General features: G+C 37.1%; 1 protein-coding gene across 1 annotated transcript in view; it reads right to left on the bottom strand.

Annotated features, from left to right (window-relative positions):
- Window positions 1–12,766, bottom strand: part of CAMSAP2 (calmodulin regulated spectrin associated protein family member 2) — a 118,787-nt gene that overhangs the window by 40,222 nt on the left and 65,799 nt on the right. The window contains exon 3 of the mRNA XM_023224719.2: window positions 7,930–8,091. Within this exon, the coding sequence (XP_023080487.1) occupies window positions 7,930–8,091 (162 nt within the window). The remainder of the gene's footprint in view (window positions 1–7,929; window positions 8,092–12,766) is intronic.

Below are 12,766 nucleotides of genomic sequence, written 5' to 3'. Positions count from 1 at the left end.
TTTTAAATTTATTTCAAATATAATAATAACACACATTAAGATGCCTATAGTCAGAGCCCTGATGTCAAATATCAGTCTCACTCAAATAAAGAAAATTGCAGCTTCACAACCAGAAAAAAATTGTTTATGGGTACTTATTTGATAATCTAGAATTCATTAATTTATCAAATAGTTGTTGAGCAGATACTACATGTCAGAAACTGGTTGGGGTGCTAGGGAAAAAAAGGTACTCAGTAATATCAGTTTTAATGCTTAGGAAGCAAAATAACATCAAGTAAAAATTTTACAATCGATTTTAGAACTAGCAAATGAAAGTTATTTTCCCTAAAGTTAATGTTGTTATTATCAATAAGTAACACTGTCAATCAAGTTCTTAAGGTGTGATTTCTGACATGTCCATGATCATGGGGGAGTTTAGGGCAGTCATAATGCCACAGTTAAAACACATGCAAAATTTTTGCATATGAAAACTTTTTGGGGAGAGAGCTTAATTTCTCTCTCATCAGATTATCCACGCAGTCCATAATCCAAAAACAGTTAAAAAAAAAAAAAAAAAGTCTACATGATGCATACATTATATCTTGAGAAGACTTTATTTTGGATTTTGAGTTAATGATTTTAAGGTCACTCTAGTAACAATCAATAAAAGTTCAAATTTATTAATTATGGCACTGTAGAAAATATTAATGCCATTAGCCACCAAAACTTTCAGTCCCCACTTTGTTTCTGGCACCTGAGAATTCCCTTTTCTTCCTTTAAACTCAACTCTGCAGTATAAACTTTTCTAATTATATTTATCAAGCATGTTTAGGTGTTCCTAACAGGAAGAGGTTGTAGTTTTAGTCTGACATGTTAACAAAATCATGCATATTTTCTTCTTCTTTTTTTTTTTTTTTTTTTTTTGAGACGGAGTCTCACTCTGTCGCCCAGGCTGGAGTAGAGTGGCACCGTGTCAGTTCACTGCAACCTCCATCTCCTGGGTTCAAGCAATTCTCTTGCCTCAACCTCCCGAGTAACTGGGATTACAGGCACCCACTGTCACACCCAGCTAATTTTTAAAATATTTTTAGTAGAGATGGGGTTTCACAATGTTGACCAGGCTGGTCTCGAACTCCTGACCTCAGGTGATCCACCTGCCTCGGCCTCCCAAAGTGCTGGGATTACAGGCGTGAGCCACCGTGCCCAGCCCCATATTTTCCATCATGGTAATATACAGTGTTACAAAGCAGTTTTATAACACCCATGTATCTTTAAGCATTTTGGTCTCTTTACCAATTGGGGGAGGGGAGGAAAACGGGACCAAATCCTGGTAAAGTTTATAATGTTTTCTACTGATTTGTTTTGTAGTATTTTCATTCCCCACACCCTCCACCCCCAACTTTTTTTTTGGAGAGACAGTCTCAATCTGTCAGCCAGGCTGGAGTACAGTGGCATGATCTTGGCTTACTACAACCTTTGCCTCCTGGGCTCAAGCAATCCTCCTGTCTCGGCCTCTCGAATAGCTGGGACCACAGGCATGCACCACCATGCTTGGCTAATTTTTGTTTTTTGTTTTGTTTTGTTTTTGGTAGAGACAGGATTTCACCTTGTTCCCCAGATTGGTCTTAAACTCTTGCGATCCACCTGCCTCAGCCTCCCAAAGTGGTGGGATTACAGGCATGAGCCACCACACCCAGCCTCATTCCCTTTAAGTTAAAAAACAAACACTTTCTAATTCATTGTCAGGTAGTCGTAATTGATCTGCCAGTTTGGAAATATCCTTGTTTTTATTTTTTTCCCTATTGAGGAAATATCTTCATTTTTAAAGAGGTTTTTTATCTGATTCTGTCCAAAAAGCAAAGTGGTCACAAATTAACATTTTAAACCACCATTCACTCATTTATTTGCACATTCAACAGATATCTACTGAATGTCAGTTATGTGCCAGATACTGTATTAAGAGGATAGGTATACAATGGAGTACAAAGCCAAAATGATTCCTGTCCTCATGAAGCAGGGGAGATAGGAAAAACATTTGTAAATGCTATAAATAAATTAAAATGTGAGTAGAAAATAATGACAGCAGGAAGACCTGTTTTAGAAAAGATGGTTATATCAGACAAGGCCTTTGCTTTGGTCTAAATGTTTGCCCCCCAGAGTTCATATTTGAAACTTAATCCCCAATGTGTTAATATTAAGAGGTGGAGCCTTTTAGGGCATGATTAAGTCATGAGACTCTGCCCTTGTGTATGGATGGGGTTGGTTCCTTTATAAAGGGGGTCGAAGGAGCACAGTGGCCTTTTGGCCATGTGAGGACACAACAAGAAGCAGGCATTCTGAAGCAGAGAGCAAGTCCTCACCAAAAACTGAATCTGCTGGCACCTTGATCTGGGAATTCCCAGCTTTCAGAACTACAAGCAATGGATTTCTGTCGTTTATAAATTACCCAGACTAAGGCATTTTGTTATAGCAACCCAAACAGACTAAGACAATTTCTTTAAGAAGTAACTTTAAGCTGAGATCTTAAAGAGAACAAGTTGGCTATGGAAAAAGTAGAGAAAACAGCATTCCAGAGAGAGAATGAAAAACATCAGCAAAAGCCCTGTGGTAGGAAAAATGCTTGCGTGTTTAAGTAACAGAATGACATAGTGAACCCAAAGAAGTCACAAAATGAGATTTGAAACAGAGGTAGAGCCAAATAATATAAGGTTAAATATATTCATGATTTTTGTGTACCTCTGCATGATTCCATCATCCAATATAATCTTGTCTTCTGTGATTTTGCTTTATTGTTTTTAAGTTTAAATTCATTTTAGCCACTATGTTGATAATTATTTTGGCCATGTTATTGCCATTTTTCTTTGGTAGGTTTTTTTATACTTGTGGATGCATTATCCAGGAAAAAAGGCAACTGGGTTAGGATGAGCCAAAACAAGAGCCAGAAAGAGAAAACATATACTAAATCTGAGAGGTAAGGGTGAAGTCATAATGCGAGAATAAAAAATAATGCTGGGGCTAGTAGAATGGATCAAGGGAAAAAATACACTGCAGTTCAGGTTGAATCAAATTGTTTTAAACCGAATTTGAAAATGGAATAAGGTGTATATGACTGCATAAAGGGGATGAACATTCCTAGGTAAGTGATTTCCTTAATTTTGTGTAGATTTCCAAAGTTCTAAAGTGCCTAGCTTAATTCAAAGGCTTTAACTATCTCTTCTCTTTATTAATTTAGTTAGTGTTCATTAAATATAATCTCTTTGTCAAACACTGTGCTAGTCTAGACACTAAAACTGAAAAGAAGAAAGAAGGTCATCGTAGGCACTAGAAATAAAAAGTTCATTGTACCTGTCCTCACATAGACTATTCTAGTTAGGAAGACGGATTTTAAAAAATTAAATGATTAAAAAAGTAATTAGTCTGAAAAGTGCTATGAAAGAAAAAAGGTAGAGTGTTAGAGTATAGAAAACAAGGGTTGATAGAGGCACTTCATTTAGATAAGGTTGTCAGGAAAAAGTGCTATCCAAGCCGATGGAGAGCAGAAGCACTAAGCCATGCAGAAAGCTGGGAGCTGAGCTGCCCAGGAATAGGAAACACAAGGTTCAATGGTTCAGAGGTGAGAAAGGGCATATAGCAGAAATGAAGTCAAGTAAGTTAGAAAGGGGAACAGTGGCCATGAGCCTAGCATGGAGTACACAGGGTCAGATGAGGTGGTACCTTGAAGGCCATGATAAATTTTACATTTTATTTTAAGGGTAAAGTGAAGTCACTGAAGAGTTTTGAGCAAAAGAATGGCCTGATCCAAGCTGCATTATAAAAAGATACTTTTAGAATTCTGGTTCTGTTAATAGTAGAATAGCATGCATCACACTAAGCCCTGCAGAGAGCGATTATAAACTCTGGACAAAATATATAAAGCACCTGTTGGAGGTACTGGTGAGCAACCAAGAGCAAGTAGAAGCAAGAAAGAAACACACTGAGTGAAATCCATGTTTATATGGCCTTACCCTCAATTCAACAGTACACTGTGACCATAACTCAAGGAGAAAACTGTAGTCTAGTTGGCAGGAGGAATCAAGGGAGAAACCTGGCACTGCCAGAGTAGCTGGATATTGAGGAGGAATATTGTAGGAAGGGTAATGGGTGAGGCCTAAAATCTGCATATAAATTTCCCTCAACTCTTGGCTGAGCCCTAGACTGAGCATGTGTAGGAAAAATTTTAAGAAATGCAGGGAGAAGACAACTGCTGAGAAGCCAAAGAAATTGCCGCCACAGGGGAGGCAGAGTTTGGTGTTCAAATCCTACCAAGTAGAGGAGGGCTTGGTAAACACCTTGGGTTTTCTACTGAAACTTCAAAAAGGTGGTTCAAGCTTTAGAAGTAAAAATTGAGTTTAAATTAAGGACAGAAAATTATTGACTAGATTTGCCTTTTTGACCAACTCAGGAACAATTTCAGGGTAGGAATGGTATGGGAGAGAGATAAAAGCAGGCTAAAGAAACACCAAACAACTCTTGAGAGATTCTGTTGTATGAAGAAATAGGCTTGTATTTGGATGGGGAAGTTTTGTTTCTTAGGATGGAAGACACTAGAGCAAGTCTGGTTTTGTTTTGTTTTGTTTTTTTTTTTGAGATGGAGTCTTGCTGTGTTGCCCAGGCTGGAGTGCAGTGGTGCAATCTCAAGTCACTGCAACTTCCACCTCCCACGTTCAAGCAGTTCTCCTGTCTCAGCCTCCCGAGTAGCTGGGACTACAGGTGCGCATCACCACGCCCAGCTAATTTCTGTATTTTTAGTAGAGACAAGAGTTTCGCCATGTTGGTCAGGCTGGTCTTGGACTCCTGACCTGAGATGATCCACCCGCCTCAACCTCCCAAAGTGCTGGGATTAGAGGCATGAGTTGCTGCACCCAGCCTCCAAGTCTGTATTCTTTTTTTGCTTGTTTGTTTGGTTTGAGATGGAGTCTCGCTCTGTCACCCAGGCTGAAGTACAATGGCACCATCTCGGCCCACAGCAACCTCTGCCTCCCAGGTTCAAGCAATTCTCCTGCCCTAGCCTCCCAAGTAGCTGGGATTACAGGTACCCACCACCACACCCAGCTAATTACTACATTTTCAGTAGAACGGGGTTTCACCATGTTGGCCAGGCTAGTCTTGAATTGTCTACCTCAGCTGATCCGCCTGCCCTGGCCTCCCAAAGTGCTGGGATTACAGGCTTGAGCCACCACACCTGGCCCAAATCTGTATTCTTACGAGAATGATCCAATAGGGAGCTTCAAGAGTCAGACAATGTGGGAGTGAACAAATAACAGTGTGGTCCCAGACAAGCAGCATTAGTATCACCTGGAGCTTGTTAGAAATGCAGACTCTCCTGCTTCACCCTAGACACCTCCATTCAGATCAGCCATTTTAACACGTTCCCAGGTTCTTACGGTTTGAATATTTGCCCCCCTCTGAAATTCATGTAGAAACTTAATCTCCACTGTGGCAGTACTGAAAGGTGGGATCTTTAAGAGGTGACTGGCTTATGAGAGCCGACCCAATTCACAGATCAATGGATCAACGGGCTATCGCTAGCAGCTTTATAAGACAGGGAAGACAGAGCTGAGCTAACATGCTCAAACATGTGATTCCCTGTGCTGCCTCAGGACTCTGCAGAGCTCCCACTTAGCAAGAAGGCTCTCACTAATGGCCTCTTCACCTGGGATTTCTTAGCCTCCATAGCTATAAGAAATAAATTCCTTTTTGTTATAAATCACCCAGTTTCAGGTATTCTGTTATTGTTATTATTATTATTATTTTTTTTTTGAGAGGATCTCACTGTCACCCAGGCTGGAGTACACTGGCACGATCTCGGCTCACTGCAACCTCCACCTCCCAGGTTCAAGTGATTCTCCTGCCTCAGTCTCCCGAGTAGCTGGGATTATAGGCATCCACCACCATGTGCAGCTAATTTTTGTATTTTTAGTAGAGACAGGGTTTTGCCATATTGGCCAGGCTGGTCTTGAACTCCTGACCTCCCATCTGCCTCGGCCACCCAAAGTGCTGGGATTACAGGCGTGAGCCACCGTGCCCGGCCCAGGTATTCTGTTACAAGAAGAAAATGGACTAATACACCAGGTGATTTTTATGTACATTAAAATCTAAGAACTGAAATAGAGGACCAATGACCATGAAAAAGGGAAGAAAGTTCTAGAGCAAGTAGTGGAGAACTTACATTTGATGTGAAGGGGGAAATTCTTCATTCTAACAGCAGGACAAAAGAAGGGCAATGAGTACTGATCCAAAACTGTTTACAGATTTGCTAGTATAAAGGGAAGACAATTCCCATCTAAAGCCTTCCCATCTCTGGTCTCAAGAAAAGATAAGGCAAATTTAGCTGACGGAAAGGGTTACAGAAGGTTCGAGAATCAGAGGAAAATGGGTAACAGTTGTCACGAAGCATGGGAAAGCAAACTTAGGGACACATTTGTTGGACTGGCAGTGGAAGTTTGTGCTTATGAACTTAAAGTGAAACCAACTTCCTTGTGTAAATTTCTCCAGCAATATTTGCCTCTGCAAGTGCAGGTTATAAATAAAATGCGTAACTGAGCTAAACCATCTGAGCTGTTACCAAATGAGTAACAGGCAGGGAAGGGGAGACATAAGAACTGAGGGTACTTATAAAAATCTAAGTTCAAGATGGACAAATATGAAGTCCAACAAGATTGTGAGAAATTAATAGGCTCAATGGTTTATAAGTCATAATGAGGTTGAACATTTTTAAATTAATATTTAAAGCAAGTGAGTTAGGAAGATAGGAGAAATTGTTCAAGAATGGGAAGTCTGTAATGGGATGTGAAGGTTGCAGTTTCTCAAGATGAATAGGTCTAGAATGTGACTGTGATTTTCTACAGCTGAGGAGGAGTGAGTGAAAGATTACTAAAGATGAAGAAATAAAGGAACTCCAGAGGCAAAGTATTAAGCAGTCCTTCTACAATGATACTGATATTATGGATAATGAAGATAGGTGTAATAGTATTTTTTACATTTAGCTTTTTATTGCAAGCTTCATGCCAGCTTTCAAGAAAAGATACCTGGAAATATAACTTCCAGTGCTTGTCTTCAGATAAGGTTTAATTTTCTCTTGGCTGACAGTGGTAAATGGAAGTGGATCAAGACAAATTAACTACTCAAATTGGCAAAGGGAGTGATAAGCTGACAAATTAAGCATCTTCAAAGCATAAATCATGGTTTCATAAAAATTTCCAAGAAGAGGAATCCACAATCAATACGATCTTGTGCAACTTGGTCAAGCAAACCTAAGAATCCTCTAACCGGAAATGTAAGAAAATTATTTCATTCTTGAAATGAATTCAAAAAATATTCACTGACACCCACTGTGTATAGTTCACTATTAGGAGTGTTCTGAATTTTTTCATAATCTGGTATGAACTAGATTAATCATTAAAAATGATTATAAATATTGGCCAGGCATGATGGCTCACACCTGTAATCGCAGCACTTTGGGAGGCTGAGGTGGGTAGATCACTTGAGGCCAGGAGTTCGAGACCAGCCTGGCCAACATAGTGTAAACCCCGTCTCCACTAAAAATACAAAAATTAGCCGGGTGTGGTGGCAAATGCCTGTAATCCCAGCTACTTGGGAGGCCAAGGCATGAGAATTGCTAGAACCTGAAAGGCAGAGGTTGCAGTGAGCCACTAGCCTGGGTGACAGAGCGAGACTACTTCTCAAAAAAAAAAAAAAAAAAAAAAAAGAGTAATTATAAATATTGCTGAGTATACAGAAATCTATTTTCATCATTTTAAGCTTTTTTAATAAAAAAATTTAAGTATATTTTACAACTTAAGTTTGCACTCTGATTTGAAACAAGAAGAGTAATGAAGTGGCAATGTATAATTTAGAATTTCACGTTTTCTGGCTATGAGATGCAATTTACTCAAGTGAGTATAATCCTACCTTATTTATCCAGTACATGACAGCGTCCTCGATATCATAGGGCAGATCCGTGGCTTGAAAAAAGGCTGAATACTGCTGAGCACACGCAATTACTTTTTCTATACTGACCATTTCTACAGTATAAGCCATCATGAGGGTATCTATCATGGCCAAATGTGCACTCTGAAAATATAAAACAAGAACAAACCGTTTAAAAATTATACTTAGAAATTGCTTTTTATACATTTTGAAATGTTAATGACGTCTCCTAACAAGCAGAAGAATAACTACAGAAGACCAGCCTTAATAAGAAAGCATAAATTATACATGCTAAAGATGAACTAACTGAACCAAATTAATTTATTGTTCAAATACTTATTGAGGATCTATATTTAAGATACTCATTATCTTCTACTCCAAAGATGCTTCTTTTCCTGTTTTTCCTATTTTTAATAATGTCACAGTTGCTTATTCAGCAATATAACTTACCAACTTCAGAACCATCTTTGATGGTCTTTCCTCATTCTTCCCACCCACATAGTACAAGTTTATAGATTCTCTATCTTTCAAATCTTCCTTCTTCCTCATTCTGATGGTCACAGTTCCAATTCAGACCCAAACATTTCTCATACCTGAACAAGGCAAAAAATTCTTTAACTGGTTTTCCTGCCTCCAACTTCTTCCTCATCTAATTCATCCAGAACAGGACTTCTAGCCTTTGGCATAGATAAGATTTGGGATGGATGGATGGATAGACAGACAGACAGACACACATACACACACACACACACAGATAGAGTTATATGGAAGTTCTAAAAAAAAATCCCAAACATTACAGAAGTATATCAAGTGCCCCTCCTCCACCAGTTTCTTCAGTCTGGTATATATTCCTACAAAAAAGTTTAATGCCTATCAAATATGTATACATTTACACTGTTTAGCATTACAAACAATGTTACAACATTGTATTTCTCCAGGGATAATTCTTAGTTGTGGCTACTGGGTCCAAGGGCAACCACAATTTAAGTTTTGATAGATAACCACTAATATACTCTCTAGAAAGGTTACACCAACTTATCTCCCACCAACAATGTTATCAGTCTGCCTGTTTCTCCACATTTTTGACAGCATTAGATATTATTCACTTTAAAACTCTGTATCAGCATGAAAGTTTCAAAGACCTCACTCTTGTTTGATTTTACAATCCTGATTATTACTGAAGATAAGCATCCTTTTATGTGCTTTAGCAACCACTTGTATTTCTTCTTTGGAAAGCTACCTGTTCAATCTTTTGCCTATTCTTAATTGATTTGTAAGAGCTCAGTATACATTAGGTACTTTAACCTTCTGTCACTGAGGTAGCAAATACTTTCCCCTAGTTTGTCTCCAAACTTTCAACTTTAGGGTACCTTTTGTTGTAGAGTTTTAAATATTTACTTGGTAAAATCTGTTAATTTCAATGTTCTCCTTTATGACTTCGGAGTTCATAACATGTTTATAAAGGTCTTCTCCAACCTCAAAATATAGAAATATTATTCTCTATTTTTTCCATAACTTTAATTCCATCTGGAATTTATTTTTGACAATGTTATAAACCAGTGGCTAGCTGTTTTTTCCAAATCAGAGATTGCATCATATCATTCTCTCATAAAGTCTACCTCATTTTCTACATAATGAAGTCTAAACTCCTTAACAGAGGTAAAGTTTCTTTCTTATTAGCTGGTTTGTACTTGTTAGTCTAGCCTTATAATCTACCATTTCCTTCTCCAATCTGCTATCAGTTTTCAAGTTTTTGTGCCCTGGCTTGTTGTCCTCCTAACAATATAGACTAAGTTTTGTCGTTGGTTTGAATATTACTCTAAATGTGAAGATTTTTCCAGTTCTCTTTCCAATCAAAATGACTCACTCAACCTATCAATGAGTACAGATTCCTACAGAATACTGTTTCTGCTTGCATTAACTCCTAAATTATCTAAAGTATGGCATCAGCACTGGTATGTTTAAACAGCTTCCCAGGTGATGCTAATGAGCAGCCAGGGTTGAGAACCACTGATTTCTCTGACATGTGTACAGTCACCTGCTTCTCACTCTATTTCTCTAGGTAGACAGTGTAAGACATTATCTCAGTTATCTGCCTATTCCCTACATCTAAAATGGTACCTGGCAGTTAGCAGGGGCTGAAGAAAGGAAACGAAGGAAAGAAGCTAGCTTTTTAGTTACTATAAAGACTCAAGAGCTGGGTTTACTCTGGAGGTTGAGGAAGTGAATTCTGATCATTTAGAAGGTGGCAGTTTCAGCTTCTAGAAAACTGAGCAGTATCTATAGGAAAGCTGATGCTTTGTAAGAAGCAGAATGCTTAACATTGGCAATCATAAAACCAATAGTGGCTCCTACTTACTAAGTCTAACTTATGTGCCACATACTGTGCTAAATACTTTATTAGTATATTAATTCTTTCATTTCAAACATTTTTTGAAATAAGCCTGGAGATAATAGATAAAATACACTTTCTATAATCCTCAAAACTCTCTAAAGGAAGTATCATTTATGTTTTATATGTGCAGAAACTGAAGTTTAGACAATTAAGCCATTTATTCAAACCTGTATGCTCTTTCTACCATATCATGCAGTTGGCAGGAGTTAAGTCACTTTGTTGCAAAGCAAAAAAATGTGTTTCGGAAATGACAAACATAATATGCAAGAAAGAAAAATTAGCATTAATAATTATTTCAAATTAAAACCATATTTTCATATTCAATCTCCTTTAAGAAGTATTTTCCATACTGCTACTGTCGAACTATCCCAGTTCTTCCTTCACACTCAGAATGTTGTAGCCTTTTTAGTCATTCATCTGTATGTATCCTCTCTGTTATACTCTAGCCCTAGAGAGTAGGGATCCTGTCTTTTTCACTTTTTTCCTAGACAATGTTTTATGGGTGATTAAAATGTAGGAAAATATTTCAAGAGCCACAAAATCATTCATGTACTCTTAAGATTCCTTTTGGCAGTTGTTCTACAAACACATGAGAGAGGAGAAAAAAGCTGTATAAATAAAAAATAACCATTATAATATTATACAACAAAAAGAAAACAATATCCAACCAAAATGAGTAACTTATGATATATTAAACTATTAAACAAAAAGGGAAACGTGTATAATATAAAATCGAGTGAAAAAAACAGAGTATCACACCATAATACTGTTTCATACATATAAACAAAAATATGAAAAAGGAAGGAAACAGAACAGAAACAAGAAAAACGGAACATCATACCATAATAATGTTTGAATATCACAAACACACACACACACACACACACACACAAACAGAAAGGGAAAATGAATGAATAAAAGTAAAACTTAGAAATTATCTTGTTACCGTATGTAAAAAACACAAATAAAATATATAGTTTACTTTGAAAATTGGGGTACATTTTCAGAACAAAGTTCATTTCACTGATTAACTTCCTAAATTAAAAAAACAAATTTCTAAAACTTCCACTATTGTGCTATGGTTATTTCCATATAATATTCACTCACTTTAAGAACTCTTATTTTAGTGTCATTTTCTTTTCTTTTTTTTTTTTTTTACTTCTTAACTTTACAATATGAGATAGTGAGAATTAAAAATTATGTATAACAAAGTATATACATAATGGAGTTAGAAAAGATCAACATTAAAAAATAAACTCAAGGCTAAAATCAGTTTGGAGCTATGATAGCTCCAAATAAAATATACACATTTAATTGCTTACCTAAAGCATTCCAATCAGAATAATAGCAATAGCTAACACTGTTATGTTTCACATACTGTCTTCAGCATTTTACTGTTTTCTGTCATGTATTGTTTTCAGTATGTAATGTTCTCAGCATTTGTATTAATTGAATAAAACAACCCTGTGAGGTAAGCACTATTACCCTACAGATAAGAAAACTGTATAACCTGTCCAAGGTTACACAGCAAGGAGGCAGTGATGTAGGGATTCAAACTTAGAAATTCGGCTCCAGAGCCCGTATCACTGAACATCACACGTGCAGACTTAATCCCAACCTTTACAGCTTGACTCTCAGTGTTGTAGTAAGAGGCAATTGCGGCAGCAACAGAAACAACAGTGTACACTGCGACCACCAGGTGGCAGAGCATTGCATGACATCTTAGAGCAGCAGTAGGAAGACTGGTTATGGAAGAAAAAGCAGGAGGGCTACTTGGCATTTCAATGAAAAGAAAAGGATTTGGGGAATGTGGAATCCCAGGGACTTTACTGGGTGAGAGCTGAAGTATCATCCAAAGGCCACCATTAGGTTCTATATCTGTGTTACAAGGGTTATATTTTTATCATCTCCAACGAGTGGAGTCTAAGCAAAAATAAATTACATTTATATATTAGAAATGACGGTTAAATCTATTGAAGAAAGGAAAGCTTTTAAGTGTAATAAGAAGTTTTTTAGCCTATAAATTAAGATAAAAGTTCTGCTACTGCATGGCTTTTACTATTCTTGTATCAGATTTAGACACAGAACTTAAAAAAAAATCCTACAATGAGCTTAGTTCTTGGACTAATAAAGTGGCTAGAGTGCCTACTATGCCCAAGTACTCCCACAGGTATTTAAAAGGAAATAAATACTTAAATCAATCACAAACATGAGGTATTAGTTATTCTGCTAAAATGGTACCTACAGCATATTCATATTATACTCTATAGTTTTTCAAAGTTATTCCAATTTAGAAAATATTTTACATAGCATTTATTTATAGAAACACTTTTTCATAGTTTTATTTATCTTTAATTTACATGGAGATAAAAGCAAAATACCGCTTGCAACTCCACTGAGGTGATATGTCATTTTATCAATGAG

This window comes from Piliocolobus tephrosceles, chromosome 1 (genome assembly GCF_002776525.5).
Source record: "Piliocolobus tephrosceles isolate RC106 chromosome 1, ASM277652v3, whole genome shotgun sequence".
NCBI classification, from domain to species: Eukaryota; Metazoa; Chordata; class Mammalia; order Primates; family Cercopithecidae; genus Piliocolobus; species Piliocolobus tephrosceles.
This window is presented reverse-complemented; position numbering and strand designations above follow the sequence as displayed.